The sequence below is a fragment of the Enoplosus armatus genome, chromosome 9, assembly GCF_043641665.1.
Source record: "Enoplosus armatus isolate fEnoArm2 chromosome 9, fEnoArm2.hap1, whole genome shotgun sequence".
NCBI lineage: Eukaryota > Metazoa > Chordata > Actinopteri > Centrarchiformes > Enoplosidae > Enoplosus > Enoplosus armatus.
Window position 1 is genome coordinate 11,896,311 of NC_092188.1, and position 17,088 is coordinate 11,913,398.

Below are 17,088 nucleotides of genomic sequence, written 5' to 3' on the forward strand. Positions count from 1 at the left end.
TTTGGAAATTGTGTTCATTCGTTGACAAGCTATAGAAACTCAAATGTCACTATCTTTTCACTGTTTTGAGTAAGTGGAGTTTATTCAAAATGATAAAAAGGCAAACAAACCCAATAAAACATCTGCTATATGTCTGTGCAAATGACTGCTGGATCAAGCTAAAGGCAAAGTTCAGTGTTGAGGTACACAGTCATTGCATTATACTGATATTCTGCAAATACACTTATTTCTCGTTCTCAAAATATCTGTTGCAAGAAATTCTTTAGTCCTAACACATTATTCAGAGTTTTAGGAATGATCCAGTTGTGTTAACTAGCCATTAAAATACTGCATTTGAATATTAAAGGGATTAATAACGATGGTCTGTGTCTGATAAAGCTGAACTTTAAAAGGTAAACCCAGAACTGAATATTAATTATAGTGATCACTACCTGAGAACAAAACCATGTGATTCAGCATTATGCACAACACTGACTACATAAAATGATTAAAAAGAACATTTACACCTCAGAACAAAATGTGACATTACATTATGTAAACATTTGATGACATACCCCTACAGAAGAGGAGGCACAGTCACCATCATAGATCAAAGAAATTGCTAGATCAAAAAACAATTTTAAAAATTCAATGGCAGCAATAACAGCAGAGAAGATAATAAAGGACCCTTTCAACTGCAGGAAATGATTCATAGTGACAAGAGACTAAACACTGACCAAGGCTTACAGTGTTTTGTGTCATCCCCTAGACTCTGATCTCATCTGCAGTCAGTATCTCTTGAAAAACCTTCTCTTTTGAGAGGGGTGAAAACACGTACTCTTCTCTCTCTTTTCAACACTGTAAAGTGGTAATTCTTACATCAACCATCAATTTTAATTTATTTCCAAGAAAGGAAAAAAAAAACATCCTCCAAAGATTAAAAAAAAACAAAGGCATTTAAACACATCGATGAAGTTACAGCTGGAGATTCTCTATAAAGAGTCAGAGGTTGTTTCAGCTGAGTGATACATTAATAAGACATTATTCTGTCAGATGGAGCTGCACACAATTCAAAGAACATGCTACACCAGATTCTCAACCTGACTTCCATCTGTTAAAGCTCTGAGCTCCACATACAGAACATAAACATCTACAAACAGCAAATCAATATCACCTACATTTAGAAAGTTCCTGGATTGTCTGGCCCTGTGGGTATCTGCTTGTTTAACTCTCCCTCCCCTACGAGGGAGTGTTGCCCGGGCTGCTGATCTCTGTTGCAGGACTGGCCAAACACTCGCTGGACTTGAGGCTGGCCAGAGACTTGTAGCTGGCGACTGAGGTCAGGGAGCCACACAGACCTCTCAGAGACGGGGTTTCCTCTTTACCTGAAAGACGTGGCACACATGATTAATGCCCATGTGCTTCCTGGACAACAGCGCTGCTTACATGCAGAAGGAGACGTACCTTGGTGGGGCCAGTGTGTGCTGGCCGACCTGGCCTCAAGACTCAGCGTGTGTGACGGCTCGAGAGAAGTCTGGGAGAGGCTCATGTCTGCAGACAGCTGCTCCAGACTCTGGAAACTCTTCCTGCAAAGGGAGGACAGAGGATCAGTCAAGATCACACACAGCTAGTGCTGAAACAAGTAGTCAATCAACAGAAAGCGAGTTAACAACCATTTCTATAACTGATTAATTGGTTTAAGAAATTAAGCAAGTACAAATATAAAATATTTACTGGTCCCAGATTCACAAAAAAAGATTTTTCTTGATTTAGACTGTGTCAGACAAAAGCAATTTCATCTTGGGTCTTGGAGCATTGTCCCCTATTTTTTGCAACATTTTATAAACTAAACAATTATTTGAATAATCTCTCATTTCTGTCTTTTTGTACCATTTTGTGGAGGTACGTCGTCTTTGTGGTTTAAAATTTCATTAAATGACAAAAAAAAAGATACACAGAGATAAATACACAGCAAATACAGCTTGGAATCTTGGAGTTGTTATGAAAGCCAATATTTTGCGAGTGCTCCCTCTCAGCTCATGTTTGAGTCCACTGATCTCAGCACAGATAATCCACTGTCAATATATCTACTGACTTCCATCTAGTTACTAACAACCTCTTTGCTGAGTGATGTTTAGGTTCAAGTTAGAATCATTACTTCATGACATTACTTGTGGGGAAGCCAATCACTTTAGAAATCAACTAAGAATTGTAGTGCAACTAATCATTAACTATATGAGTTAATGATTAGTTGCAGCCCTAGACAGAACCAAACTAAACCTGGAGGCTACATACTCCTCCCACTGTCCCGTGCTCTTCCTGTACAGCAGCGTGTCCAAGGCAACAGCGTTGGCATCCAAGGCGACAGGAGACGGCCACTGATTGGTCAGGTGGGCTGTCAGCTCTTGTCTGGACCGCAAATCATTGTTCTTCATCACTGTCCTAGAGACGGTAGACAGAGTTAGAGACAATTTATTGACTAAATAAACTCTGCAATGCAGTGAGAAATAGAATCTGCACAAATGCATAAAAAGCCTTCGACTGGCAGCTTCTTCAAACCTTTTTTTCTGTTTTTCTATTCATTCTTCTCAAATACAACATGTAAAAAGCTTATCACAGATATATCAGTGTCGGCACATATGTGTAACAATAAAATGTGTCACCATTGTATACAGTATATAGTTTGTCTATAAGAGCACTGACATGTTTATTTTATTTTGGTCACAATTATTTAATAACCAAATTTAAGGGATCGTTGGTATTTTGTAAAGTGTTGGGGGGGGGGGGGGGGGGGGATTATATCAGCCAATGTTTCGTTGTCACAAACATCGGTATCAGTATCAGCTACCTCAGATCTCTACTCCCTTACAAAATCCTAAACCTGCCTTATGTTGTTCAGACACAGAGACCTCCCACATCTGTCACTATTTCTTAAAAAAAATCAAATTAAATGCTTTGATTTGATATATTTTTCTTCATTCATCTCTGATTACACTTTAACCTGTATCTTTTACTCTCTGACACACACTGTCATTCTGACTGTAGTCATTGTCACAGCATCTCTCCCTCTCTGTCACTTTGCTTTTCACTCGATTTGCATTTCAAAACATCCGCTGACTCATCACAGCGGCTTGAGACTGCAGCTTCACTTCCAGAGATCGTGACACAAATCCTCTTGACAGACTTTGTACCCTACATTGAATTAGTGATCAAACAAAGAAAGGGTTTTCTCACTGATTGGAACTTTAACGGACTGACGCAGCTTCTCCTCTCAGCTAAAGGCAGCACCGACTGCGATTGATTCAACAACACACAAATAACAAACCACCTGCAAACCTCCAGGCGTCTTGCTGAGTCCTGAATGTCAAATTCACAGCTGGATCTGCTGCAAAGTCCTCTCCACCTTATCATCAGCAACCTCACATGCACTCGCTCACACACACAGTTGGTCCTGGACTCACAGTTGGTCTTGTAGTTCCAGTACGATGTACTCAAGCTGCTCTTTCTCCAGTGTGTGTGAGAGGTGTGTGTCTGCTAGGCTCTGCTGAAGAGCTTTGTTATGAGACACTGCCTCTGACAGCTGGGCTTCTCGTAGACGGACCAGCTCTTCCAGGTAACCCTGAGACAAAAACACAAGCACACACACTCTGATTTTCATTTGTTTGTTTACACATCTGTATTCTTTGTTTTGGCTCAAAGCAAATGGAATAACCGGAGAGCAGAGACTGTGGCAGCTTCATCATCTTGAGCAACAGCTGAGAGGGAAGAAACACTACAGATGATGTATATTCAAGAAATAACATCAAGCTGAATGTGTGTTTGTTTGTGTCAAAAGATATTTCTTCACAGAAGATTTTTGCTCCTGGCATTTCAGTTCGAGTCACTAATTATCATGCAGACATCAAGGAAAATGTCACATTGGCATATATTACCATCCGATTTGTTTATCCAAAAATAACGGTAACACACACACACACACACACACACACACACACAGGTGCTACCTTCTGCTCAAGCGCCATGCGATACTTCTGCTCAAAGCGTTTGCACTTGCTGACCAAGTTGCTCTGCTCAGTGAAGATGGAGGCGGCGGTGGCCATTTTGTCGGGGGTGCTGCTTTCACTGCCGCTGCTCCCCAGAGTCCTCATCTCCTCCTCATCACTGCTGATGCTGTCCGCACTGCACAGGGAACCAGCGCCGGCCTCATATTACTACACATCCTATACAGCAGTGGTAGGCAAACAGCAGCACGTGGGCCCAATCTGACCCTCCGACAAACATGTTTGAACTTTTACATTATATATTCATACACTTTTCACATCAATTACACCTCCAGTATCTTCGTAGTGCAACACAGAACATTTGTTCATGTTTACGAAATGAGGATTAACATAAAGTTAGTTAAAACAAATACATGTTATTAAATTAATAAAAAGAAATAAACAAACAAAACATATAGAAAACATAGTGGGAATGTCGTTCCAACCCAATTGCTGACTCTTGCCATACAGTACACTGATGATGAACTGTGTGATGGAAATATTTGACCTCATGTACCTCTGGGTGAACTTCAGGTAAGGCGTGTAGTCGATCACGGCGGGGCAGCTGCCGTCCACACCCTCTCCTTTCAGACAGAAGCTAGAGAGAAGACAGGAGGGGAAATAAAAGCAGCGTCCCTTCTACCAGATTTACAGCTGTGTCATACCCTTTCCTAACATTGAAAAGGCAAATGTTTCTTTTGCAAACTAAAGATCCCATCTACTAATCTCATCTAAGGCAGTATCAACACCCTGCAGTAAATACAGATTTGTACCAATATGGTGGGGATTGATTTGTTTTTGTAGAGACAGATTCTATTTGATGGTTATTTCTGAGGGCATTGTTTTTGTTCAGCAAACATCCCATTAAGTGTGTTTAATTTATCACTGAGGATCACAGTTCCTCTTTGCTAATGCAGTTTGCTTGTGTTAAGTATACAATTTATTATTTGAAGCTTTCTTTCTTGCCACATCACATAATTCAGCAACGTTTGCAAGTGATGCAGTTTGGGCAGCAACTATCTGGCCTCTTTATATCTCCGGTAGTTGACTTCTATTGCTCTAAAAACTCATGAAAATGGTGATCGCCAGCACGCTGTGCCGTAATTTAGAGGGCTATGTGCTTAATGTAGTGACAAACTAAATGTTGTTTGTCTAAATTCAAACATCTGAATGTCAGCTACTCTGAAAACCTCAAGAAAAGCTGAACATTGTGAAATTCACAAAAGCAGCTTTTGTATTGTATTGTATTTCTCGTACTTTGTCCAGGTCCTATCTATTATATAGTATTTAATCTATAATATATTTATATTTAAGTCACGAGGAGCAGTTTCTTATTCCACCCACATTCTCCTTTTTAACTCTATTAAGATGAAAGCCTCTTGGATCACGCTCAAAGCAGGTGAAGGGATTGTTACTCTTCCAATGACACTTTGCCAAAAGTGTATTTCATGCAGAGAAAGCTAAACACAGAGGGAGAGAAAGCAGGACGAAGAGTTACTGTAAGAAAAAGCAGAACATGATTCGTACCTGAAGTCGATGGTGTTGAGTCCGATGAGTGTGTCTGCTAACAGCCCCGCCTCCTCTCCCAGCATGATCGCTCCGTCCTCGTAAAACCTCCTACAGTGAACACGTGCACACATTATTGGCATTAATTCAACTCACGCTCCTCTACATCAAGTCAACTGACTGGGAATTAAAGAAAAAGCAGAGCAGACCGGTGCAGCTGTAAGATGTTAGATAATTGACTGCTTGAGGTCAAGAAGTGTAAGGAGATCTAAATGATCCTGCAGCACACTGATGTTGGAGAGCGACCCCCCCTAAATACACTTGATTTGATAAACCGTCTATAATTGGGTTGAAGCGGAAACTGAGCAGTATATGAGCTCCACATTAAGACCTGGTCGTTTTGAAGTCCCTCAGTGCAGATGAGATGTATTCTGATAATCTTTTCTCCATCAGGACCACTCTGATCCACGCCCTTCCCTGTAGAGAAAGACACAAGTAACATTGAGCTGTCAGTGGAAGCTTATATCACCTGTAATACTCTATACAGGATAACAAGAGTAAGAGTCTATAGCCATGCTAGCTGCTCTGTGAGGCTGTACTTAGGCACAGTGGTGCTTTGTGCTAAATGCTACCGCCAACATGCTAACATGCTCATAGTGACAAAGTTAAAATGTTAAAGTTTAGCAGGTTTATCATGTTAACCATCATAGTTTAGCGCATTAGCATGCTAACATTTGCTACTTAGCACAAAACACAGTGCAGCTGAGACTGATGGGAATGTCATTAGTTCTGCAGGTATTTGGACATAAACCAAAGAGGACAAGAATGTTTGTACTAGTTTCAATGGCAGTTGCTGAGACATTTCACTCAAAACCACAAATTTATCTAATCTAATCTAATGTGTAGGTGCATGAAAATGTATGTATGTAGATTTGTATGGGTATGTGTACATTTACTGTATGTATTTCTTTGGCATGCTGGTGGCACCAGAGGAAAACTCAAAGGATCACCCCCTGGTCACCATGAATAACTGGACCAAAGTTCATGACGATCCATTTAACAGTTGTTCAGATATTTCACTGAACCTCACTAGCATGGCTAAAAATGAGCTGCTGTGTGGTCATAAAGCAGATACAAGGCCTTGGTGAAATGGCTGTCATTTAGAAACCACGTAAATCCTTTCCTGTTATTTTTAATGCTTTACCTTAATTAAAAGTTCAGAAAGTCAATTGTACGCTCGGCAGGTCTCACGACAGAAAATGCTACAAAATGTGTTGAAAAGCCAGTGGCATGATTTCAAAATGTCCTGTTGGTGCTTTTCCTGCCTCTCTCTGAGAGAGAGTGTGTGCGTGTGTGTATATGTGTGTGTGTGTGTGTGTGTGTGTGTGAGTGCGTGCGTGTGTGTGTGTCTTGCTCTCACCTCCAGCCTGATACAATTTGCTCCAGTTGTTTGCTCTCTTACCCGCAGGGTAAGACTGAGTCACGTTTTAATGCGCATGTGTGTTCTTAACATTTTTTTTGTTTTTTGTTCCCTTTGTTCTTTTTCTAAGAGGATAATGCAACGTAAGCTAAAATGACAAAAGCCTGATTGTGCATTATGTGTGAGCTGTAGGTCAGGATACACTACTCAAGGTGTAGAGCTGTGTATACAAAACTGATATTGCTTGTATCTTATATACATGTATTTTGTTTTTTAATAAAATACTCTGTTTGCATTTGACTTTCTGATGTTTTGAAGATTCAAGTTATTTTCTTCCCTGCTGCCTCAGGTAATTACATCTGATCCCAAGACAGTTTAATCCTCACTTTAGCTCTCGATGATCGCACATTCTCCATGCTCTCGATGCTCCGGATGCAATTATGAGGGACTTTACTGCAGGCAGCTTTTATGTAATCCCAGAAGCTCCGAGGACTTTCATAGCCAAACCAAGTTGTCTGACCTGAGGGAAAAACAGGCAGAAACAGAGATTCCACACTGCTCTGAATTTTAAAGACGCACAAAGCTTCGCACTTGTTAAACAAATGGCAGTGGAGCACAGCTGAAGGGCTTTGTTACCCAGAAATTACATTACAAGTGGCATACATTGTGCACTAATTGGACTTGTATGTCTTTAAGTGGCTGTTAAGGGCGGGAAAATGTAAAGAAAAGAGTCCAACTTTCTGGAAGTGGAGACTTCAAATACAGGTCTGGTTTTCAGTTTATAGTTTAAGAATAATAAGAATATACTGTTTATGTTATTACGAATATTGCTTACGTTTTTACCTTTGAGTCGATGACTGAGGATGTGCTCCAGGATGGAGACAAAGTTAACGAACTCTGGAGACGAGTCATCTATTGTCTCAAAACAGGAGCGGTCCAGCAGAGTCTTCACTGAAAACCTGAACACAAAAGAAGGTGGTCCACACTGGTATTAAAATCAGTTACTGGACCTGCAGCTTAAAGGGCAACATCACCAACAGTAATGGAGGATGTCACCAGGGGCTATCTCAGCGTTGAGAATTTAAAACAAAAAGACTGCACGGAGCTTCACAGGCATTATGGGAATTATATGATCCAGCGTTTTTGGAGCTTCACACATAATAAGTCAGGATATCGCGGCTTCTGCTGCTTCGATTTTTACTATTCCAACTTTTGCATTCAACATGTGCATGCATACAGTGTGCAAACTGCTGTGAGGTGTACAAAATGAGTTGTATGCCTTTAAATGTTTCAGGGATCTATCCCCCATCTAAGTAAACACAATGAGAAACTACTTTTGATGATGTCAAAGACGAAGACACACTCAGCCTGGTCATGCACATTTTACCAAATGCACATGAGAACAAACAAACAAGAAGAAGAAGAGTCATAACACAAACACTGTGGAATTAATGTTCTTACTCTGAACTTAACGTTTCTGTCATTAATTACAAGGCACGAAACTAAACACATGTGGCCTCCACAGTTTTAATGATGCTTTGATTAATCTCCTGTGATGACACCAGTCATAATGTGCTGCCCACCATGACAGTCATGTGCACCGACCCACTCTGCCTAATATGGTTTCATTTAATTAGACAGGAAGGAGAGTTAATGGGCAAGGCTGCAATGTGTGTTGGTGTGTGTGTGTGTGTTCTGAAAGTTCTGCCAAATTGTGTGTAGCCCGCAACGGCAGCTAAATAATCTGACTTCAGATCACTCAATCTTGTTGCTTAGCAGCAGGGTGATCACACAGTGTGTGCTTCCTGTGAAAGACGGCGAATACTGATAGATTTCAGCTCATGTCCGCGGATAAGGGCAGAGTTTTTAATCACATATGATGTATGTTAACTTTCAGAAAAACAACCTGCTCTTCACAGCAATTTAGACAGACCTAATCTCTGTAGAGCATATTGCACTTATCCTCTCGGTTATCACTTCTTTCAGCATTCACACAGTAAAAATCTAGACACAGACTTCCAGTCAATGTGAGAAAACCTAAAATCCTGAAATAAACTGGGACAGAAAAAAAACACATGTAGAATATTCTGCTGTTAATAACCACTAATTACTAAAGCCAGTTCAAAGTGTAGGAGCACCTGCAGCAGACAACGTACTGCACATTGTATTTGTCTAAGAAATTATAATCACTGTGAAGATGGTTTTAACATATATAGTCAAGTCAAAGTAATTTATAAAGCAAGACAAAAGACAAAATAGAGCAATTTTACTGTTATATTAATCAGCTGTTTTAACCAGTCCTGCATTCAAGTGTAACTCCTGAGGTTGTTTTTTTCGACATGAGAGGTCGAGTACACAATATTGGCGTTGAAGTGGTTGAAGTCGTAAGAACCCTGTTGCTAGGCGACCGACAACAATAATCATCATCAGCTTTATTCCCTTTCTGTTTTCTGCATTTCGACGTCATGCTTACGAATGAGAGAAGTTACTAACATACTAACATGACAACTCGTGAACTTGGAGGCATCAGGAGGAAAATGTACATTTTAAACTCCACAATAAATGGTTATGAGACAGTAAACAGGACACCACTTGTAGGCACCGTCATTTTGGCTGATTAGATGTCTTCTCAGGACAGGCCTTTATCACAGAGGACATTTTGACATGTGGCAGCAGGAAAAGCACAGGTGTAAATAATAAAATAAAATGAATGATGGCTGAATTCCATTTAGGCTTACTGGGACAGCAAGAATTGAACGGAGAGGGAAGCTGGTGTCTTCAGCTGCTCGGTGTTTAATGTGGACAATAAAGTTACTTTTCTTAGTTCCTTTTAACTCATCGACACACAAACAGACAAACTATCTAACTCAAGTTGTCGAACAGAATGTTATTTATTACCACAGCCAAGACAGAAAAGAGCATCTAGAGAACATGAGATTAGATAACAACACCTTTTCAGTGGCAGGTGTGCAGTTGTTTGGAAGGCGACTGCTGCCGCTACAGCAGAGTCTCAGCTTTCCTCTCACACTCACTTCCAGCAGCAATCCACACTTTACTCAAAGCATAAAGCCCTTAACAAGCAGCAGCAGCATCCTGCTAGAGAGCCAGTCACTTCGAACTCACACTGTGCAGACAAGTTCTAGCGAACATCCTCAAGTTTCCACAGGTACCAAATAATGTAGACCAGGCTGAATTTGGGAGAAATGTGTGTGAAATGATGCACAAGACATACAGAATTTGCAGCCATAAAAAACATGGAAAATATCACATACACATCATGCATAGTTTAAATAAAGAGCTGCATGAAGCCAATACGGAATATATACGTCTCTAGGGCTGCAAACTAAGTATGAATTAGTCTGCTTGATTCATCATTTTGTCTATAAAACGTCAGAAAAATTTTATAAAATAACAATTAAAGTTAAGTTGCTTGTTCAAAAGATATTATATTTACTATTATATATCACAAAGAAAAGCATAAAATCTTATATATATATATATATATATAATATATTATCAAAGTAGCTGCTCACAGTGTGGAAGAAGATGATTTTGACAACCTTAAAGCTGCCTGAGAGGACACAAAAGGGGGAGAATGTATGTAAGAAGTTTATCTCCTCAGTCTTTCTTTAACTGCAGTAATATCTCATGTACTCCTCATTGTTTTTGCCAATTTGCCATCACTTTTCTCACTCTTCTGCCTCCTCCGCTTGTGCCAGTCAGCGAGTTGATGGCTGGTGCGGAGGCAGAGCAAGGCGGGAAAGGACCAGACTGGTCAGGAAGGAGGCACCTGCGTCTAATTACTCTCCCTTTACATCTGTTTCAAGCGGCGTTAATGGAGAAAGGCACACCGAGCTCAGTCACATCTGAACCATCCTGAAGCCTGGAAATTATATTTGTCCTTTTGTAAAAAAAAGAAATTGCTGAGCAGACACCAGCTGGAGCGGGTGGTGCATTATCAGTTTGTTGTCTGAACTGTTACACTCTCTCCAAAATAATTCCTTTTTCTCTGACTTCTTCTACTCTTCTGCCTCAAACGCACCACAGGGACTGTCAGTCGGGAACTGACATCTGCCAGCAGCACCGAGAGAACCACAGATCAATACTCAGAGCAGAGAGCTTTTCACTTCAGCTGACAAAGAAAGGAGGAGAAACAGGCAGGTGACACATGTGTGCACACCTCAGCGTCTACACATGCTGCTGCCACGCTCCATATTACTCAACTTATCATTTATAGATGCACTGAGGAATGAACTGAGGACAGCAACGTCATGTCCTCTGTATTGTTTTCAGGAATGTGCATCTATAAATGTGAGTTTGAGGCAAAAAAAAAAAAGAGAAGCGCTTAGTATTTATCTACTTGAATTACATTCCTGGCAATGTGGAGGGGGATCTGAAACTGTCATTAGACCAACACTGAGGGAAATTAAAGATTACATGAACACAATCATGTGAACAAATATAAAAACACAGATTATTGTTTTTGTTTTGGCTAATCCAAAATTTCTTGTGATGGAGGAATTTGGTATTTCTTAAATCCTGCCTTTAATCCTGCACTGAACTGATTATGGGGGTAATTAAAACTGAAATATAACTGCATGAATGTTTAATGGAGGCTGCTGTTGGTGGGCGTCAATGTATATTTGTGTGTGTTTGAGTCAATGAAAGAGATGATTATAATGTATAAAATACACATGATAGAGGCATTTATCTGAGGCCAGCCATCTGATATTCTCACATTTTTTCAATAATATTTTAACGCAACTCATCCAACAGACACAGAATGACTTTGTTCTGTGTGCACATGAAGTCTGCTCTCCAAGCTAACCCCAAACAAACGCGACATGACATCATTAATTAACAAATCTGCCGTCAGAGATTCGGCTGCAGACGCTGTTTCATCCTCCCTGTCATTAGAAGAAAGAGCAGTGTGAGGAATTCCCACCTGCACACCGTGAGCAGGTTCCTCCTCTCCACCGCGGCGCTCCTGCCTGCTCCCCGCTTGCGGATGAGATTCAGCCCCACGCCGAGCGACGCCATCCCCGGACCGTGTCCGTGGCTGCTGCCGGAGGCGGTGCCGTACTCCCCCGCTCCGCTCCCTCTGCTGCAGGGCGGGCAGGACCAGCTGGCTCCGTCACCCCGGAGAAACACTCGCCGCTCCGCTGAAGGAGAGGTTCAACAGAAACCTGTGTCAAGGCTAATGTTAGGGGACTTCCGGTTGGAACTTTCAGAATAAAAGCTCATGCAGCAGCCCGGCAGCCTAAACATAGTATTGTTTACTTATGCATTAAAGCCACTTCCAAAGTATTAGATTTACCTTTAATTTAAATAAGAGACTACAGTTGTTATGTAAGTAACCAGTTAGCAAACACTTTCTATTATATAACAATATAACTTAGCATAATATATGCTAATGCTATGCTATGTGGACCCCCCCCATTCAATAAAGTATTTCTGAATCTGATAGGAAAATGTAATATAACATGATACTAAGTCAGAATGGAGGCAACTTAAAAACGCTAGCATAACTGAAAACTGATATAAGTTTATATTACACTAGTTTTTCAGGAAGGTCTAACAATAAATGTGTGCCAACACACACTGATCCAATGCTGGTGGATGTCACAAGTATCCTGGTATGGTTTGGTGTTACATAAACAGGGCTGAGGACAAGATCACTGAGATCATGTCCTCTGGATTTTTTCTAATCTAACCCTAACCTGGGGGTGTATTTATTTATCAACAGTTTTTTTTTATTATTATTATTATTATTATTATTACTACTATTACTATTATTATTATTATTGTTATTATTATTATTGAATACTTCCCTACCAGAATTTCTTGCTGTGTGAAAAACACTTTGCAACAGCATTCAGATCTTTATGTAAAAAAAATAATAAGACTTATAAGACTCTCTATTTCAGGCCTGGTTATATTTTTCGCATTTAAATAGTACATATTAGTTGGCTTTATATGGAGTCTACCTGTCAATATCACATGTTTTTCAGGTTGTGTCCTGCGGCATGTTTCTTTCTCTCTATATTTCATGCTGTTTCATGCTCCACTAAATACTGACTTTGATTTAAATGTGAGCCTACTTTTATTTTGAAGGTAAATTTGTCCATCCAGTAGTATGATGCTGTAAATAAAGACAGTTGTTACTGACAGTGGAGAGTCCTGAAAGAAAAGCCAGACGATTTCAGCTCGTCATCAGTGTGAGGACTTAAATAAAGGTGGTAGAGGCTGCCCGACATCCATACACAGAAGATCTCATGTGTGAATGGCATGGCTGTTTTAGCCTGTTTTGCCTGCAGTCTGATTCATGCAACAAAATAAATGAAAATATTCTGTATCCTTTATTTTCCTCTTTGACCATCACATTCATGAACGTGTGTTAGCAGGCAGCTCAATCACTGGGCTATTTCTGACCATGTTAATTACGGGTACATTTAAACATATTAAATTTAATTTCTCAGTTAGTCATAATTTAAATACATGGAACTTTTTTACTCCTGTGTCAACAAAACTTAGGCCAAAAATTAGGCTATTGATGTAAACAAACCTTTCACAGCATCAGAAAACATTATGACTCACAATTTGCTGTGTTCAAGAGTTCATGTCAGTTTTAAAGGAGCTTTCAGTGAAAGTGTTACCATGTTCCAGTCCTGTGTTTTGATTTTGGTCTGGTTGGTCTGGTTTTGAACATGTTTGCATTTAGCTCACTGATTGCGTCTTCTTGAAGGAGGAGAGCGCCATCCAGTGGTCTCAAAGAAAACAACATATTGTGTCTGGCTTCCCTCCAATATTATATTTATGCTCCCTTGCCTCCTTCACTTGTATCTGGGAGGAAATGGGTCGTGAAGAGGAGGAGGAGAAGGAGGAGGAGGAGGAGTCGGCGCTTAATGTGTCCTTTGAGAAAGAATACATTCCACCGTACACTTACTTTGTTGTGAAACAATTATTAATTGTTGTTGACAATGTACTACAGGGGCATTGATTTAACTCATGGTCATTTTTGAGCAAGGCTGGATTACCAACTGGACAATCTGGGGCTCCCAGACCCCCAGGGGCCCCAAAAGATCTGGGGTTGGGGTGGATTGTCAGTCAGGGACCAACAGCTAATTATTTGCCCTGGGGGTCTCCTAACATGTTACTGCAGGTCTGTTTTTGAGGCTGTAGTTTCTAGTGTTGTTGTGTTTGATTACATTATATCCAGTGGTGCAAGAAGTACTCAGATCATTTACTTAAGTAACATTAAGTAAAATACTCTGTTACAAGTAAAAGTCCTGCATTTAAAGCATTATAAGTATCAAAAGTACTCATTATGCAGAAAATACAGTATGTGATGTATGTGTTTTGATGTATATAAATATGTTGCAATTAAATATTCCAAATATGTTGAATATTAGAAGCACAACACAAAAAACTCTAGGAGAAGTCAAACTGAAAGTTGTATGTATGGAAGTATTTATTGCAGTGTTCTTATATTGCATTACATTATATCATGAAGGCTTTTTTATATTAGATTTGAAAGAAACACAAAGATTTTGGTGAAACCCTTCAGACTTCCTCTCATGTTTTGACACATAAAAAGATCTCTGGACCGGCAGCGTCTTTGCGCCTTCAGGTGTTCTGACTAATCTGCTGTGTGTGGTTTTTGGTTTCAGACTCTTTTAACCTCCTGGCCGCCAAAATGTGCACTTTAGGAGACGTGAATCAAACAAACCACATGTTTCCCATGATGTTGGTGACCGTGTTAAAAACACGCTTTAAAGGAAACTCATGACACGGTTGTAAATATGATGACCTTTACTCAGTTCCTCATGACAGAGATAAGAAATGTGACTTGCCTCTGCTTTGCTTTGACTCAGTATAAGAACAAATATGAGGGAAGGATTTAAAACTAAACACCAGCACTACAGCAGCCCTTCATCTACAATATACTATAGTCTGCGTCCACATTTTGTACTTCTCATAATCACTTACTCTCAACAACATATGACAAGATATGATATGACGACAAAGGGTGAAGTCTGTCTTTATGGTACTTTATCTGTGCACAATGTCAGAGTTCAACAGGAGATTCAGTCATGGCTATTATATGACTATTAAACATTTTAAACCTTTTAAGTTAAGCCCTTGTAAGGGTTTACAAAAGGATGACTTTAATCACTCATTCACTAACGTCTGTGTTGCCTGTGTGGTTGGAGTCGTGCTGTCGATTGATGTCTGCATTGATGACTCGTCTTACTGTACCACACCGCAACATTATGACCTCGTATCATTTGACCATTTGACACCACACACACACGCACACACTAAAGATTCAGCAGTAATGTTAACTGTTAACAAGCACATGCTCTTCTGTTACCCCCTTTTTACTCTCTCTTCATTATTTCTCTTCCTTTCAGACAAAGCAAGTGGGGATTCTTGTGAGATTTCTGCAATTTACATACATTAAATAGATATTAAGAATCTGATTTTATAATATTATGATCCTAAAACCACATTACGATAGTGCTAATAATATACCGTAGGGGGATTACTGAAGAAGCAAGTATTATTTTCAATGTTTTTCACCGTCCCTGTCATCATACCTGGTATCATCATTAGCACTAAAACTACTAGAAAGAGAGAAATAAAATGAATTTCAAATGGATCAGAAGAAAAAGCAAAGAAAGCAACAAACACATTTAATTGTAAGGCAAATTGAGACTTCCCTGCCCGTGTGCCTAGTGCCTACTTGGCTGTCTTGGTCATTGGTGGAAGAAGTATTCCCATCCTTTACATTAATGTAAAAATACAAGTAAAAGTACAGTAAGTCACAATGTAAATATAAATCTGAGGGGCTGTGAGAGAATTAAAGGGGCAGGAAAGAAGAAAAAACAATGTTCTTCTATACAAATTTGTATTTATTTTTTTTAACTAAAGACAATCGGATGACAAAGTCAACTTCTCCTTCTTCAGCGGACATCCATCCTGCATCATGTCCTTTTTTCACCATTCAACACCTCCACAACATAGTCCTCACGCCAGCATTTTGCTGATTTCCATATCCTATTGTTTGTTTTGGAGGAGTTTAGTTTGAATTCATTTGTTTATTTTGTTTGTTACATATATCTCTTGTGGGGATTCTGTTCTTATCACGTTCCTGGAACCAGTTTGTGAAAATATACGGAGATGAAATGTATAAAAGGAAGAAAGTAAAGTAAATATTACTTTTATATCGTTAGTGATATTCATGGACCCAAACTGGCAATAAGTAAACTTTGCAGATTGTATTTCCTGTTCTTAATTTGCCTCAAGCAATGTAGCACCCATGCACTAAACGGGTCAAACCTGTAGATAACTACACCAGAAGAAACATTTACTCTATCAACAGGAAAGAAGAGACAGTGGGCATAACTAAAAATACAAAATAAAAATACATAAACTCTACTTGTTGATGACCTCTATGAAAGACTTGTTCAAGGTGAGGAGAGGGGGCAAGTGAGGCAGAACCAGCACTGTTGTATCACTATATCTGTAGTTGTCCTGTACAAGTATGTACAGTAAAGATATATAGTTTTGTATTTCATTACTGGAATTTTACTTTAGTTTCATTTTGTGCACTTGAATAACTCTTCGAAAATGGAAAAACTATTATTGTGGCCGAAATGAGTATTACAACAACAAACACTGTACATTTAGAAAAATGATGATGGAAAACTCCTTTAAATATTATATACATGCTACCAGTTGTGGGACTAGCCTGATATACCATACATGAGAGGCCTGTTCACTGCTCCTCACCTTTTAACATGCAAACAAACTTTGTATTTCTCTAAACTTACAACTAATACTAATAAATGCAGTTTTCAGTGGGTCCTCTGTGTTCATTTCCGCAACAGGATGAGATGTTGATGAGAACATGATACTCTGATCGGCGCCTGAACCCAGAGCAGCCTCAGCCACGCCCCTGTCTGCTGCTGATTGACAGTTATTGATTGTTTCCTATGAAGACTCGTTAGGCTGACATGATCCGGAGACAGCCCAGCTGACAACCCAGGGAAGGGGGAAAAAAGCCCCGGATGAGCCACCAATAAGTCAAATCTGCAGGTGATTTCCCTGAGGACGGAAGCGGACGAGAGTCAGCGCTCA

The 17,088-nt window shown here is 39.8% G+C and overlaps 1 protein-coding gene across 1 annotated transcript; it reads right to left on the minus strand.

The window, feature by feature from the left end:
- Window positions 1-1,218: 1,218 nt before the first annotated feature.
- On the minus strand, window positions 1,219-7,361 carry rundc3b (RUN domain containing 3b). The gene is given in 9 exon segments (XM_070911657.1): window positions 1,219-1,417; window positions 1,500-1,565; window positions 2,275-2,421; window positions 3,441-3,598; window positions 3,984-4,158; window positions 4,537-4,617; window positions 5,547-5,636; window positions 5,917-6,002; window positions 7,332-7,361. Coding segments are annotated over 9 exon segments (1,032 nt in total).
- Window positions 7,362-17,088: the final 9,727 nt, after the last annotated feature.